Raw genomic sequence first — 17,615 nt, 5'->3', positions numbered from 1 at the left:
TTTAGAACTGGGCCAGATAGGCCGACCCAATTTTGTAATCTCTGTAATAAAATCTGATGGTCAACAGTGTCAAAGCAGCACTGAGATCCAGGTGCGGAAGAACAGATTGTTTTTTTAGAATCAGTGTTTATATGCAGATCATTCACAAATTTAATAAGTGCTGTTTCTAGGCTGGTGAGGTGAGGTCAAAAACTAGGTTGATAAATATCTAAAAGGCTGTTTGATGTTAGATAGTTGTTAAGCTGAAGTTAAACTGTTTTGTTCAAGTATTTTGCTGAGGAATGGCAGGTTGGAAATGGGCCTATAGTTGGCAATAATTGTTGTATCAAGATTGCTCTTCTTCAGGAGTGGTTTAAAGACAGCTGTTATAAACGCTGCAGAAAAGATCCCGGATTGAAGAGAGCCGTCTATAATTTCTAATACCTCATGTGCTAGGCAGTTAAAAACAGTTTTTTAAAATGTGGTAGGTAGAGGGTCCAAGCAGCAGGTGGAGGACCTGAGCTGACCAACAATATCGTCCAGTTTTTGTCTAAAGGGACAAAGTGAGACATGGCAGCAGTCATATTACTGGAGAACTGAAGGGTAGGTTTATTTTTGGATGTTGAGGCACTAATATTCTGTCTGATAATAGACAGCTATAATTTTGTTATTGAAAAATGTAGGGAATTCTTCACATTTTTCAGTGGAGAGCATCTCTGATGGTGTTGTAGATGGAGGATTAATAAATTCAACAGTAGAGATGAGCACTTTACTATTGTTGATATTTTCGTTAATGATTTTTGAGAATAAAGACTGTCTGGCCGGTTTAATTTCTTAATTGTACTGATTGAGTCTATCATGAGTCTATCTTGTAAATTTCATGGTGAACCTGAAGTGTTGTCTCTCCACTTTCGTTCTGCCTGGTGACACTCTCTTAAGCTGCCTAACAACCACATTTTAGTACTTTTAGAGCTTATAGTGCGTAATCACCGGGTGTCATGACATTTCACTGCATATTTGTATGACCGTATGTATATGTATGTGACAAATAATCTATTGAACTGCTCCTTTTCTCCAAGGGGCGTTTTGTTTTTCTATGTTTTTAGTTTTACCAGGTGCAATGTATCAATTATCTTTTGTATTTTATTCACAGGATCCTCAGTTGAGCCATGAACAGGGGTAACTCATTTACAGTTCTCTTAAAACTTTCAATGGTATTATTGTTAATTATACTGTGGCAGTTCTGACTACAACATGCCACCCAAGTGACCTCAGGGCCCTCCGGTATCGAGACACGGAGGACGATGGGTTGCAGACACCAGTTTTGGTAGAGAGGATGCTAGGTGGAATTTGCCAGGAGCAGATCGAACATGTTATGACAAGGCTCCTATCCTGAGTGTGTGTGATAATATTTTAACCTTAGCCCAACAAACAAGCAACAGATATGCAGCCAACCTGACCCAATCACCTAGATCCAGGTCAGGTGTGGCTGCTCAAACCATCCTATCCCCACACTGCATACCCCCGACACCAAAAAAATTCCTGGCCGAAGCCTACTCCCCCTCACCACCACCAAGCAGAGAACAGATATGAAAATAAATATTTAAAGTAGACTCTGACACAGGTTTCCAATACCTTAAATAATAAAACACTGGACTCTGAAACAGGGTTCCCACACCTTATACAAACAAATGTCCAAAACAAATTAACAGGTCCCCTGGAGAACAAGGGTCGACCAGCCTCCTTCTCCCATGGCGACGACAGACTGCCCTCTCCTTCCTTCCGGAGCGTGGGGCCTTGGGCTGCTGCACTGGCTGGTGAAAGCATGGTCGGACTAGGCTGTTAAGGGCAATATCTTCTTGATCTTAATAGATCAGAATTTTAATAGAGTGGACAGTACTCCCTCACGTCCGAACATTTTTGGATGGTTTAAGAAGGTGCCAGTGCCAAAGTTGTCCACAAACTGTACATCGAGGAAGCAGCACTATCCCTTGAGCAATGTGTGTAGCTGAAGGACACGGGTGAATTTTAGGTCTCCAAAGCTGGGACACAGCAGCGGGCCGGAGACAATGAACCGGTGGTCTGACTATAGAAGACTGTCAATAAGCTTCGTAAAGTCCTCTTTAAGTGTCTCAGATTATTTGTTCCAGAGCTCGTTGGTGCTGACGTAAATGAAGACAGTGGAGGCAGATGGCTTTTCATCCAACAGCAGTGGGATTTTGGAAGATATATCCTGGATGGGTAGCAGAGGGTTTTAGCCACAGCCAGGGTGATGTTTCAAACCATGGAGGAGCCGACGACGAGCAGGGATCGTGGTCCGGCAGCAGAGGAGTCCTGAGGGACAGCAGCAGTGCCCGAGCCTGAAAAGCACCGTACTCCTGGAGGAGGCGCAGGCAAGCGGTCCAAATCACAAGCAGAGATCCCGGTGTGGGAGCTGAGGCGGCGCTCAGCGGTGGTAGAAATAGAGAGCGGCAGGATCAAAGCGCGGCCCGCGGTGGTGACGGAGCCACCAACCGGCTGGGGAGCGGAGGCCCGGGCAAACAATGGATGGTCGCAGTGGAGGGAGAAGCTGGAAGCTGGCGGCAGAGGAGATGAGGCTCGCATCAGTAGAGAGCGTCTCACTGCCCCTGATGCCATGGTGGACTGTGACTCCCCCCAAAGGGGGGAACTCCCGCACTGTGGGCTCCAGGGCTAGGAATCCGTTCTTAAGCCAGAGCGTCTCCAGCATAGAGCGGCGCAAGGAGCGCTCGCAATGACTGACGCTGCTCACCGCCAGGGTCCAGGGCTCTGGGGTGGAGTAGGTCTGGGACTTGGCCCATGGCAGCTCTATCACAGCCGACGGGGCATTGGATGGACCCACTGACCCACAGTGAGAATTGATCCGGGCCAAGGGAGATTGGAGTCAAAGTCCGGTCCGATCACAGCCGAGGACATGGAGCACTGTACTGAGTGTGTTTAGCCTGAGGGAACTGAACTGTATTTTACTGTACTGTCCTGTACAGTAAAATACAGTTCAGTTCCCTCAGGTTCCCAACTCATGTGGGCACACATGAGTTTCAAACCCGCAAAGTCCCGTTCCTTGGTTCTGAAGAAGGGGAAGGTCACAGACAACTTCCGCTTCAGGCTCTTCAACTGCAGCCTGAAGGACACCGATTCCATCAAGGCCACCAGTGTGGATCTGGAGAGCTGGATGAGAGCGGTGAACAAGTCTGGGCTCCCGGGAGATTCAAGGCATGGGTCTACCAGCACGGGATCCTTCCAAGAATCCTCCGGCCCCTGCTCATTTATGAAGTTCCCATGACTGTGGTGGAGCTATCTGCTTAGATGGCTGGGCTTGCCACGCAGCCTGAGTAGCATCCGGAAGCAGCAATTAGCTCAGGCTCCCATTCAGCTCAGTCAGGGGGGAGTTAATTGTGGCACGAGCACAGGGCGCAGGGCGCAGGGATCGACGGGAGGACGAGGAGAAAGTCAAGGGTTATGAGTGTAGTAATGATATTGTGAATATTTTCAATGACAAGTTTAGAAAAGGTTTTGATTCTGTTGCACTATTGACAGTTAAAATGTCTATGGCTAAAAGAAGGTAAAGTAAACTACACCAGCGTAACTTACCTCAACGTACCTTACCTTACCTTGAGTTACACCATGGAAAACTGTCTTCATATGTTATACAGTATATGTGTATACCTTTTACGATAAAGATTACAAAGGAAGGCAAAGCACAGGTGGAAAGAGATAAAGTTTGCAGGACAACATCCTCAGAGATGGAAAAAAAACTATCTGTGAAACCCCAAATAATTATTTTAAAGAACTGATACCTGACTCTCTCAGGGACTCTACGTATAATCTGGCACACTTTGTCTCCTCCAAAGCCCTTTCAAAATGGAAATCATTTAACCCTTTCCTATGAAATTGAACATTATTGATATTCTCGATATTGATATTAGTGCTTTTTTTACACCCAAATCCAATCTGGTGTTAGACAATTGCTTTATCCTTGATTCATCTTAAATTGTCCAATGGGACAACGTTTCAAGACATTTCTAAAACTCATATTATCACACATCTTCGCATATTGAATTAGCGTTTGAATAACATTAATATCAGATTTTATTTTGCACTACTTCTTTTTTTATGCCTGTTTTGCAACTCTTTTTTTTGCCATTATAACACATAAAGTCTGCCTGCACAAATTGCATTGGCTTCCCATATTGTCCAGAGAGAACAGTATTAAAATATCAATAAAGAAATGTGTAATAAAGAAATATAGAAAGAAATGCATAAATATTAAATATTGAAAACATTTCAAAAAGCATTTTTGCTGTAAAAATAAAAATAAAAACAAGTTGCACAATCTGATTGGAATACACATACATTTACATTCAGATGACTTTTGTGAAAAGCTTCAAATACAGTGCACATTTTGAACACACATACACACACACACACACACATTCGCAGACAATAAATGCTGAAATGTTTGTATAGCACTCAGTGGTGTAAAGTAACAAAGTAAAAATACGTTACAGAAGTATATTTTTGAATTTTTCTTGGGTCATTATATTTCCGTCGACTTTAACTTCTACTTTGCTACATTTAGCTCCCAAAAAGTATACTTTTACTCGGATACATTCTTCCAGAACACCTTCATAACTAGCTACAAAATATAATCTGAGGAAAACAACGAAGTCAGTGGAAGCCAGTTATCACAAGGTTAACGTATGAATCAAGGCTCATATCCAGCCAGCAAGTCAAGCGTAAACAAGCACTCTGGAGCCGTGTTAGGAGTTGCCAGGTCTGGGCCACAACGATATTGTGATGGAAGCATCGACAGTATCATCCAGCGATGATGCTGCCACTCCTGCACCTGCACCTGCACGTGCACCTGCATGTGCAACCTGCGCCTGCACCTGCACCTGCAACCTGCGCATCCACCTACACCTGCAACATGCACCTGCACCTGCACCTGCACCTGCACCTGCAACCTCCACCTGCACCTGCACCTGCACCTGCAACCTGCGCCTGCACCTGCAACCTGTGCCTCCACCTGCACCTGCAACATGCACCTGCACCTGCACCCACTACGACTGATACCAAACAACTGAGATCAACACCGTGGCCATGTACAACAAATGTGTTCTTGTCGGAGTGAAAGGTGCATCTTACCTAATGAAGATAAGATAAGATAAACATTTATTAGCCCCACAACGGGGAAATTTACATGGTTCCAGCAGCAAAGAGGGGACAGCAGAATCGAAAAGCATATCAAGGTACACACAATAAACAATATAAAATATATATATAAAACATAAAAATAAAAAATCACCATAAATAGGAAGCAGAGTATTTAGTGCACTGCACATATCTTGACACATTGCACATCAGGGATTGCACTTTCTTTTTTTTTCTTCTTTTTTTAATATAAAAAATTGCACTTGGATTTTTTTCACAGTGTGTGTGTGTGTGTGTGTGTGTGTGTGTGTGGTCTACTGGCTGCACGGTTGGTTATACAGTCTGACAGCCGCAGGAAGGAAGGACTTGCGATAGCGCTCCTTCCCACACTTTGGGTGAAGCAGCCTATCGCTGAAGGAGCTCTCCAGTGCCATCAGAGTCTCATGCATGGGGTGGGATTCTTTCTCCATCATGGATGACAGCTGAGCCATCATCCTCCTTTCTCCCACCACCTGCCCTGGGTCGGGGGCCCCCCAGGACAGAGCTGGCCTCCTTGATCAGTTTGTCAAGTCCCTTCCAGCTGTGGTGACACTGTTGCCCCAGCAGACTACTCCATAAAAGAGGGCTGATGCCACCACAGTGTTGAAGAAGGTCTTCAGGAGAGCCCCCTGCACTCCAAAGGACCTAAGTCTTCTAAGAAGATAGAGTCTGCTCTGACCCTTCTTATAAAGTGCATATATGTGATTAGTCCAGTCTAGTTTATTGTTCAGGTGAACACCCAGGTACCTATAAGATCCCACTATGTCAATATCCATTCCCTAGATGTTCACCGTTGTCGGGGGGGGGGGGGGGGGGTGTCTGCGCCTGCCGAAATCCATCACCAGCTCTTTGGTTTTCTCCGCCTTGATCTGGAGGCAATTCCGCTGGCAACAGTCCACAAAGTCCATGGTGAGTTCTTTGTACTCCCTGTTGTCCTCATCTGTGATGAGGCCGACGATTGCAGAGTGCCTCTTAAGTTATCCAAAAAAAACAGAAAATAATCTGAGCACAAAACAAAGGTCTGGCTTATTTTTCTCCGCAGCATTTACTTTTGATACTTAAGTCCCTTTAATATCAGCTACTTTAAGCCTTTTACTCAAGTAGTATTTTAATGAGTGACATTCACTTTTACCACAGTAGGTTTTTAGTAAGATAGCTCTACTTTTACTGTAGTGCAGCTTTCCACTACTTATTCCATCACTGATAGCACTACCCCATTAGAAACTATACTTGGCATTAGAAGTTATCATATTATTTTAGCTGTGACCTGAAACAACCTTCCCGAAAAATGTCCAATCTGCTGATTCTGTTTGAATCTTTTAAAAGCCTCTTAAAAACACGATTTCATTATCTTGTGTACGTGAATGACTTCAGTTTTACATATTTCCATCTGTATTCACCTCGTTTTGTTTTATTTCTGTTTTTGTTTTGCTTTCTACATTGTAAACTTTGTCTTTTTCTTGTATCCCTGCCACTCTGTAAAGCATTTTCACACGCTAGTTAAATTTGCACAATTCACCTGTAATGCTGTCAGGAACGGACACACTCAGATGACACAACAACAGTAATCTGGACAATATAAATAAACTGAGATAAAGTAGGCAAACAATCCAAGTCACCGTGCTCTGGGATTTGAACTTTGATTCTGTCTCTTATTTAAAGAATATGATGGAGAGATGACACATTACCTACTTTGATATCACAAATATGACGCAATATTCGGCCTATATGGGTTTTTCTGTGGTATTCGTTTTTTTCATATTCACAAACTACAGCAAACAAATATTTAAAAAAAATCTGAAATTAACTTCGAGGCTTTAGGCGTGCTTTTAAAATGGAATCTGTAATTCTTTTTGGAATATGTGATTAACAGATGAACTGAACTGCACAAATGGTGTTAGTTGACACAATTGGGTGAAACAAGTCAGGTGGCCCTAACCTCGCCTTGCATTGATTCACAGGGCTTGTTTAATTCCAAAAAGTAAGGCAACACTCCAATCAATTGATCTTTTCCAAACGTATCATTTGTCGGGGTTGACCTGACATTTTGCCTGCGGCGGCTTTGGCAACAGAAAATTCCCTTTAAAAGGCTACGGGCGACTGAAGGAACTCACAACTGCATCAATGATGAGAGTGGTTGTGCTTGCTCTGGCTTTGGCTGTTGTGGGTGAGTGTGTCTTGGAGTTTTAAGAACTTGGTTATGGCTTTATTTATTTTATATAAATGTATTAATTATATTAATATAATATATTATAAAAACTCTTCCTTTATCGTATTTGCAGATCAGTTTGTGAATCCAGTGGCCTTTGCTTTGCTTTTTTTGCACAAGATAACCACAACCAACCAAATCATAGTTTGACTATTTCTAATTTTCTTTTCAACTTGTTTTAGCCGGACAACACCTTAACTTTGGTAAGGGCAGTGGCTTTTTGAGATTTTTTCTTTAGATAACTCATAGCATTATACTGCTGATGAATCAGACACTCTGTGCATTAAATTGTTGCAGCACCAGACCTTGCCACCAGTAAGACCTACGTGTACAAGTATGAGGCTGTTCTGCTGGGTGGTCTGCCTGACGATGGCCTAGCAAAAGCTGGCTTGAAAGTCAGGAGCAAAGTTCTGATCAGCGCCTATGCTCAAAATACCTATGTGCTTAAGGTAATAGTTCATGATCATATTCCCACATTACTGAAAATGTCAGAATAAAAATGTAGAAATACTGAAAGAAAAACATACTTTCTACCCCCATAGCTTGCAGAGCCTGAGCTCTTTGAGTACAGTGGTGTTTGGCGCAAGGATGCCTTCGTCCTAGCCACCAAGCTTACCACAGCCCTGGCATCTCAACTGATGACTCCCATCAAGTTTGAGTATGCCAATGGTGTTGTGGGTAAAGTATTTGCACCTGAAGGAATCTCTGCCACAGTCCTGAACATCTACAGAGGTGTCCTGAACGTCTTGCAGCTCAACATCAAGAAGACACAGAATGTCTACGAGTTGCAGGAGGTTTGTCCAAAATCCTTCAAAGATTAATTTCAAACCCATGTGGAAACGTTGGAGCCCTCCTCTAACTTTAATTTCATGTTATATATTACCAGGCTGGAGCTCAGGGTGTCTGCAAAACCCTTTATGCCATCACAGAGGACGAAAAAGCCGAGCGCATCATTTTGACCAAGACCAGGGATCTGAACCACTGCCAGGAGAGAATCGTCAAGGACTTGGGTCTAGTCTACACTGAGAAATGTATCCAGTGCCAGAAGGTACTAATACATTATTTTGTGTTGTCAGTAATAGTGTCTTTTCAAAGCTATAAAAAAATGTAGTAAATTAAATTTAAAGTATAAAGTATATTTTCACAGGATTCAAAGAACCTGAGGGGCACCGCAGCATACAACTACATCTTGAAACCTGTTGCTGCTGGTGTTCTGATCTTGGAAGCAAACGTCAATGAGCTCATTCAGTTTTCACCCTTCAATGAATTGAACGGTGCAGCTCAGATGGAGACCAAGTACGTCAACACACATAAATCGTGAAGCTGTCATTCATTAATAATTCATGATGTATAATCATAATAATAGTCATAATAATAATCATAATAATAACACAAAAATTACTTTATTAACTATAGACTAAAATGTTGACTTTATTATTTCAATAGGCAGTCCTTGATCTTCCTTGAGATCCAAAAGACCCCAGTGGCTCCCATCAGTGCAGAGTATCTTCATCGTGGATCACTTAAGTATGAATTTGCCGATGAGCTCCTTCAGACACCTATTCAGCTTATCAAAATCAAGAACGCACAAGCTCAGGTATTGGTTGCATTAAAACAAATACATATATGCAGCAAAAAATGTGGTTATATTAATATGTGTGTCACAAAAATGTTTGGACTCAATACTAATCTGGACACAATACTCTGTTGCCAGATTATGGAGATTCTGAACCATCTTGTCCACAACAACATGGAGAGGGCCCATGAGGACGCTCCTCTGAAGTTCCTGGAGCTCATTCAAATCCTTCGCAAAGCCCACTATCAGGATATTGAGATGATCTGGAATCAATACAGGTCCAAGCCTGCCTTCAGGTGATTCATTTTTTTAAAGGTTGATCATATGAGGAAACTAAGACCCATTTTTTGCAAATTTACTGACTCTCCTTAAAATGTTCTAGACAATGGATGTTGGATGCCATCCCTGCAATTGGAACTCCAGCTGCTCTGAGGCTGGTCAAGGAGAGGTTCCTGGCTAATGACATGACTTTTGCTGAAGCCGCCCAAGCATTGGTAGCATCTGTGCACATGGTGACAGCCGACCTGGAGTCCATCAAGCTTATGGAGGTTTGTACAATTTGTAAGAGATATTTTAATTGTAACCCAAGTGGCAAAAAGTTTAGCAACATGCATTCCACTTCTTGGATTTGTCCAGGCCCTGGCACTTAACCCCAAGATTGTGCAGAACCCCTTTCTTCGTGAAATTGTCCTGCTTGGCTACGGTACCATGCTGGCAAAATACTGTGCTGAGAAGGTGACCTGCCCCGCTGAGCTGATCAAGGTAAAAGGTTCTATTTGTTTAAATATTGGATCCAAGTTTCTTGTCCATTTTCAGCGATGCAGACATCTTAATTCTTCCTGGTTTGTATTTCACAGCCCATGCACGATCTCATTGCTGAGGCTGTTGCCAAGGGTGACAATGACGAGATCATCCTGGCTCTGAAGGTTCTGGGAAATGCTGGACATCCCATCAGCATTAAGCCAATCACAAAGCTGCTGCCCATTTTTGGCACCGCGGCTGCAGCTCTGCCCGTCAGAGTTCATGCTGATGCCATCCTGGCCATGAGGAACATTGCGAAGAAGGAGCCCAAACTGGTCAGTGCACTGTAAAATCGATATTGCAGTATTTGCTAGCACTGGCAGAAAATTCTGTATTTATTGTATTTTATTTTCCAAAATTAGATCCAAGAAATGGCTATTCAACTGTTCATGGACAAAGCCCTCCACCCAGAGCTACGGATGCTTTCCTGCATTGTGTTGTTTGAGACAAGGCCTCCAATGGGTCTGGTGACCACTCTGGCTAACATCCTGAAGACAGAGGAGAACCTGCAGGTGGCCAGCTTTACCTATTCCCACATTAAGTCCCTGTCCAAGAGCACCGTGGCTAACCAGGCTTCAGTGTAAGGGCACACCTTCATACCGCGGTAAGTCCATCAGTTCAATAGCTTGTCCACAGATTATTATTAAACATACACTTTCCTTACAGCGCTGCTGCCTGCAACGTTGCTGTCAAAATCCTGAGCCCCAAACTGGACAGACTGAGCTACCGCTTCAGCAAAGCCATCCACATGGACGCCTACAGCGGTAAGGATAATGAGTGATATTAAGCTGGCTTTAGTTACATTTTTTGGAGGTTCTGATTTAGAATTTTATCTCACTTACCACTTTAAAAGATTCTCTGACACTCGGGGCTGCTGCCAGCGCTTTCTACATCAATGACGCTGCAACTGTGTTGCCCAGATCTCTAGTGGCTAAGGCCCGTGGCTACCTTGCTGGAGCCGCTGCTGATGTTCTTGAGGTAAAATTAAAAGTGTCTTTCTGCCAACACCCACCTGATATTTGTGACTTGGTGACCAAAACTTACTACTTGTGATCAAAATGTATTGCTTTTCTTCTCTCAGATTGGAGTGAGAACTGAGGGACTCCAAGAAGCTCTTCTGAAAAATCCTGCCATCACTGAGAATGTTGACAGAATCACCAAAATGAGACGAGTCCTCAAAGCTGTAATCAAGACGAGTTACCTTATTCATAAAAAGACATTGAATAACTATAAATACAAATAACTTTAAGAGCAGTGCAGAGTTTGATTATGTTGCATTTCCTCTTTCCACAGCTGTCTCAGTGGAGAGCTTTGCCCACCAGCCAGCCTCTGGCCTCTGTGTACATCAAATTCTTTGGCCAAGAAATTGCCTTCGCCAACGTTGATAAAGCGCTGATTGACAAGGCCATTGCAGTAAAATCATATTCACACTCACTTAGCTCTAAAACAATTGAGAAATCTGTTCTGTTCTGTGAAGTACACTGTCAAATGTCTCTTCTATTCTGCAGCTTGCTGCTGGATCCCAGGTTCAAGAGTATGGAAAGGGTGCTCTGAAGAGCCTTCTGGCTGGTACTTCCTTCCAGTACACCAAGCCTCTGCTGGCGGCTGAGGTGCGCAGGATCCTCCCCACCGCCGCAGGTTTCCCCATGGAGCTCAGTCTTTATACCGCCACGGTTGCTGCTGCCACCATCCAAGGTCAGTGACAAATTGGAATAATCTACCCAGTGATATTACTTGTTTCCTTGAAGAGATAGTGATTATGCCTAGTGAAGTGGCCATGCTAGAAAATGTCTCCTGAGGTGCAATTGCATCCTGTAAAATAAAGCGTTAATGTTTTATGTTATATTAAATAACTGGATTGTTGCAATAGTTGTGTTGAAAGTATTAACGTGCTTTTGTTTTTATTTTTTTATTTATTTAGTCAAGGCAACTACCATCCCTGCTTTGCCAGAAACCTTCCACTTTGCTCACCTGCTGAAGACAGACATGCAGCTTGAGACTGAGATTAGGCCAAGGTGGGCATGACATCTGGCCAAAAACCTTTCAAAACAAAACACAAATACATCTAATTATGTCAAAATATAACAAATACATTGTCTCTTCGTGTAGCATGGCTGTCCATTCTTATGCTGTGATGGGAGTGAATACTCCACTGCTCCAGTCTTCAGTATTGGCAAGAGCTAAGGCCAGCTCAATCCTTCCTGCCAAAATAGCAGCAAAACTTGACATCACTGAAGGCAACTTCAAGTTGGAGGTATTGCCCGTTTCTGCGCCTGAAAATCTTGCAGAGTTGAGGTAGGCCCAACATTTTTGATAATCACACATGGACTATAATACGAACTGCAAAATTAGTAATTATCAGCAATTTGCAAAACGTGCAATCTCTATACATCAAACAGCTATGAAACCTTCGCCATTGCAAGAAATATTGAGGATCTTGCTGCGGAAAAACGTGTGCCCATCATTCCTGCACAAATCATGGAACACCTGGTTTCAAGGAAGTTCAGCTCTAGCATGGACTCTGCTAATTCTGGCAGTTTGGTGAGTTTTGAATGCCAAAATTTAACTGCATTTGAACATCATTGTTTTTTTGTTGTTTTTTTTTTTGCCATAAACGTAATCTTTATGGCAAAAATTGTAATCTTTTGTTTTTTCCTTTTTTTAGTCCTCTGAGATGCTTGACACTGACATCGGCCCCATCATCAGAATCAAGTTGGATCCCTCCCAGAAGAAATATTGTGCTAATATGGCTGCCATTGGATTGAAGAGTTGCACCAAAATTGAGTCTGAGGATGCTACCTTCATCAGGAACACAGCTCTCTACAAACTGATTGGAAAGCATATGCTGGGTCTGACTGTGAAAAATGGCAAGTATCACAAATATATTGAAAAATGAACTGCACCCTGTTGAAAAAATGTACTATGAAACAAAACTCAGCAATCATAACTATATTTTTATCCTGTATTTTTTTTACCTTGAACTGTAAAACAGTTCAGGGTGAGGCCATTGAGAGATTGGAGCTGGAGATCCAGATTGGACCAAAGGCTGCAGAGAAGCTGACCAAGCAGATCAACCTGAGCGTAGAGGAGCTCATCGAGGGAAAACCAGTCCTGCCAAGGCTCAGGAATATCTTGGAGCCCGGCCTGAAGAACCGCACCCGGTCCTCCTCAAGCTCCAGCCGCTCCAGTTCTAGCCTTCACTCCAGGTCCTCCTCCGTCTCCTCCAGTTCCTCATCCCGTCTCAACAGCAAGGCTGTGGATGCTGCCAACCCCATGAGCAGGAAACGCAGCAAGAGCGTGAGCAGCAGCAGCAGCAGCAGGAGCAGCAGCAGACTGGGCTCCAGCAGTTCCAGCTCAAGCTCTTCCAGCTCCTCAAGGTCCGCCAAGACTCGCCTGTCAAAGGTAAGATTGTCTCTGGACTTTAAGCATGAATATATATACAAAACAATACAATAGATACAAAACTCACATTTGTATATTTGTTTCATGTAGACCATCAAGTACCCCTACAAATTCCAGAAGGACCACAAGAAGCAGGTATTATTCCAGATATACATCTTTTCAATTATTTGCACATGACATTGTGCAGTTTTCATGTTCACCATTTATTTAATGTTGCACTTTTTATTCACAGGCACTTGTCTCTCAGGCCATCTCAGCCAGAAGAAGTTCCAAGAGCAGAAGCAGTGCTTCAAGCTTTGAAGCCATCTACAACAAGGTGTAATTTGGAACTTCAACTCAAAATTCAGTCCCATCCACTTCCATTGAAATATCCTCTCATTACTGAACTTGTGTTGACAGTTAGGTTATTTGACATTTTCCCTTTCCGCAGAACAAATATCTTGGCGGCGCTGCTACCCCTAACTTTGCGATCATCTTCCGGATCATTAAAGCCGACAGCAAGGTGCTGCTGGGATACGAAATCAGTGCCTATTTAGACAAGCCTAGTGCTAGAGTGCAGCTCATCATTGCATCTTTGGCTGAGAATGACAACTGGAAGATCTGCGCAGATGGCATCATGCTTAGCAAGCACAAAGTCACAGTAAGAGTTACAATATTATGATAGTTATCACGCATGATGTGGTCTCATCCTTGCCTGGATAGTATTGTTAAGGTTATAACATGCGCATTCCTGCTTGTTTATCTGAAAAGGCCAAGCTTGCCTGGGGAGCGGAATGCAAGCAGTACAGCATCATGGCCACAGCTGAGACCGGTCTGGTCGGTCCCAGCCCTGCAGCCCGTATCAGAGTTGCTTGGGAGAACCTGCCTGCTGCCTTTAGCCGTTATGCAAAGATGTAAGATGTTAATTTTTTCACTTTTTCTAGCCTACTCATTTGTAATGTTTATTTCAAAGGTTTTAATATTTATATTGTTTCTCTTGCAGTGCGTATGAGTACATCCCCTCGTCTATCCGGGCTGGGCTGATTAAAGGAAAGGAAATTAACAGTGAGAAACAGATTTCACTTACCATCATTGCAACATCTGACAGGAACCTGGATGTGATTTTGAAATCACCAAAGGTATGAAGAATCTGCATTTTCTTCAAAGCTATTGATAGTTGGTTTTTGATCCTTCTGAGATTTGACTTGCAATATGAATGACCTGTCCTTGTTGCAGCGCACCCTGTATAAGCTCGCTCTGCATCTGCCTATCGCTCTGCCACTTGATGAAGTAAAAGGCCTGACTCCCTTTGAAGACAACCTTGCTGACCAGGCTCACTACTTGTTTTCTAAGGCCAATGCAGGTAATATGAATGCAAAGTGGATTAAGCTTTGATTTTTACTATGTGCTGAAGTTGCATTTAATTTTATCTATCTTATCCCTTCCAGCTGAATGTAGTTACAACAGGGCAACCCTGACCACATTCAATAACAGAAGGTACCAGAACGAGATGCCCAAGTCCTGCTACCAGGTCCTGGCTCAGGATTGCACCGAAGAACTCAAATTCATGGTCCTGCTAAGGGAGGATCAGGTCGAAGATCAGAACCTTATCAATGTGAAAATTGCTGACATGTAGGTTTACAGGTTTATTGGTGGGGAAAAAATTTAATTTTTATCTAAAAACAGCCATAACAAAAAAAAAATGCATCTTTTATTTCTGCCTTTTAAGTGATATTGACCTGCTCCGCCAAAATGAAGATGTGATTGTAAAGGTTAATGGAAAGGAAATTCCCATCAACAAACTGCCATACCAGCATCCCACAGGTTTCTACAAATACTTCATCAGCAAATTGCACACGTTGCATTTACTATTTGGAATTTTTTGACCTGACCAAAATTAACGATGATGTAAACGCTGGTCACTTCCAGGTAAAATCCAGATCAGACCTCGTCAGCAGGGCATCTCTGTTTACGCTCCAAGCCATGGTCTTCAGGAGGTCTACCTTGACAAGAACTCATGGAAGGTAAAACAAATAGAAATAAAAAAGAATAACCTAATGTTATGTTACTTTATGTTATATTATGTTATGTAACCTAATGTTAAGAATAAGCTAAGAATAATTGTTAGATTGTTAGATTGTGAGAACCCAATTGTAACATCGATAAGTGGAAATGATTAAATGTGTTTCCAACAGTTAACAATTGAACTGGACATAGATAAATGCACACTAGTTACATTCTGACACACTCTGGTGTGTTTCTTGCAGGTTAAAGTCGTGGACTGGATGAAGGGACAGACCTGTGGACTCTGTGGAAAGGCCGACGGCGAAGTCAGACAGGAGTACTACACCCCCAACGGACGCCTGGCCAAGAACTCCGTCAGCTACGCTCACTCCTGGGTGCTCCCTGCCGAGAGCTGCCAGGATACCTCAGGTGAAAAACAAACAATGATGGCACCTTATCTTGAAGAGTATAGAGCAACACCGATGAATAACAACCAATAACTAATAACACTAATAACATTTAGAAGGTCCACTGAATCCAAATTAATTGCATCCATTGCTTCAGAAATGGTACCCAGGGATACATGGGCAAAGTGGGCATCTTAAGTATATTCTTCATCTTATGAGTACTTTCTCAATGTCTCTTCCCTTTCAACCTTTTTGGGACTTTTCTTTGGACGTCTGGGGACCTCTGAATGTGGAGTTGCATAGGCCTTGGAGACTTTAACTGTGATTTCAGAGCAATACAAATATATTTGGCAGAATGCCGTCTGAGACTGGAGTCCGTAAAGCTGGAGAAGCAGATCATGGTCCACGGCCAGGAGTCCCAGTGCTACTCCATTGAGCCCGTGCTGCGCTGCCTGACTGGCTGCTACCCACTAAGGACCGCCCCCGTCACCGTCGGCTTCCACTGCCTGCCCGCTGGTGAGCACATCAAACCTCGTGGCAATTTCAATTTCCTACCCAGCCCTACCATGCCCTACTCTGCGGTTCCTAACTCTAACGTCTTCACTCCGGCAGATTCCAACGCCAGCCACTCTGTGAGTCTCTCTGACATCCAAGACAGAAGTGTGGACTTGAGGGAAACAACAGAGGCCCACATGGCCTGCAGCTGCACCGCACAATGTGCTTAATCTATTATGATAAATTATTTGTCACTTCAAATCAAAATTCTGAACTACTATTGTAACTAATTTGAAATAAAGTGCCTCAGTCATATCGCTTTATTGTTGCGTCAACATACATAGTATGCTGCAGTCGCAGACTCTGTCAAACCCTTGGTTGAAACTAAAACCCCAGAGAAATTCAAATAGCAAGGTCACAGCTATTTACACTTTTATAACAAAACAATGGAAAAGACTATTCCTTTGAATTTTGCAGACACTTTTGGTCAGCACGATTTTAAATGAGCAGGCAGATATCATCCTGTTCGCTTTAACAAAACGACTATCAACAACGCTATCACATTTGATGACAAAAAGTGTGGCGTGGCAGATAAAACGTTGGTAAACACTGGTCAAAGCAACTCATACTGTACCAACTGAAGCAATAAAGAATAAAAACAAGAAAAATAAACGTAAAAATTGTTTGTACTGAGTTTTTCAGGGTCAAGTCTCGACCTGGATGCTTGTTTCTGACTGTTTGTTTTGTGACTCCACATTTCTAATTATACTAACAGCATGAATGAAAATTCCCATAAAATCCCTTGCAGCTTATTGAATAATTATCCACATTTAACAAAAAACATTTGACATTGCCATGTCCAGGAGAACTCCCTTAATGAAGACGGGAATTGTCCGTGATTTACAAATAGATTCATAAATAATTGGGTTTTTTACATGTAGCGATTGTACATGTTCATTATGTACATGATTGTACATAACACGAACAGCAGCAGTTATTTACATATTTGTGAAATTGTCATTACACACACATGTTCTATGGACAATAGAATAATAATAAGTCAACGCTTCATCCTATGGTATTTTCTAGAAAGACTATAGAATTTTACTCATGTATTCCAGTTATACTACTAGTGTACTACTAGTGTACTAGTGTACAATACTAGTGTATTCCTTGTAAGTGCAGCGTTTCAATATACATTCTAAAGCACTGTGCCAGTCAAATAAACTATTTAGCGGCACATTTCTCCATAAAGTGATAAAAACAAAAATGTTGTACGATTGAGCAACTAATGTTGGATATTAAAACGATTCTAGAACAATTCTAAAAAAAGATAAACAAAACAATTCTAAAAAAGATAAACAAAAAAAAGCACACGCAACATATAAATGACGTATGCTTCTACTATTAATAATAATGCTTATGTTATGCTGTGTTTGCACAATACAACATTTATAGCAACATAGAAATGCATGTCATACACATAAACATGTCATTAAATCTAAAAATAATGTGAATAAAAGTGAATAAAAAACGCCAAACCAATAAATTACAC

The 17,615-nt window shown here is 42.4% G+C and overlaps 1 protein-coding gene across 1 annotated transcript; it reads left to right on the top strand.

Annotated features, from left to right (window-relative positions):
* Positions 1 to 7,314: 7,314 nt before the first annotated feature.
* LOC307227611 (vitellogenin-like) lies at positions 7,315 to 16,290 on the top strand (the record flags this gene model as incomplete). Its single annotated transcript, XM_079996989.1, has 33 exons — positions 7,315 to 7,354; positions 7,694 to 7,845; positions 7,939 to 8,190; positions 8,283 to 8,444; positions 8,553 to 8,692; positions 8,843 to 8,993; positions 9,111 to 9,268; positions 9,355 to 9,520; positions 9,609 to 9,734; positions 9,830 to 10,048; positions 10,136 to 10,353; positions 10,440 to 10,537; positions 10,627 to 10,751; positions 10,855 to 10,956; positions 11,067 to 11,186; positions 11,282 to 11,468; positions 11,695 to 11,788; positions 11,883 to 12,068; positions 12,173 to 12,314; positions 12,439 to 12,640; positions 12,766 to 13,175; positions 13,266 to 13,310; positions 13,408 to 13,491; positions 13,606 to 13,815; positions 13,926 to 14,068; positions 14,158 to 14,293; positions 14,391 to 14,517; positions 14,603 to 14,786; positions 14,884 to 14,978; positions 15,084 to 15,178; positions 15,422 to 15,587; positions 15,920 to 16,081; positions 16,178 to 16,290. The coding sequence occupies 33 exons, from the start codon at positions 7,315 to 7,317 to the stop codon at positions 16,288 to 16,290; spliced, it is 5,010 nt and encodes a 1,669-aa protein (XP_079853115.1).
* Between the last annotated feature and the right edge of the window lie 1,325 nt (positions 16,291 to 17,615).

The sequence above is a fragment of the Zeus faber genome, assembly GCF_960531495.2.
Source record: "Zeus faber genome assembly, chromosome: 1".
Taxonomy (NCBI): Eukaryota; Metazoa; Chordata; class Actinopteri; order Zeiformes; family Zeidae; genus Zeus; species Zeus faber.
This window is presented reverse-complemented; position numbering and strand designations above follow the sequence as displayed.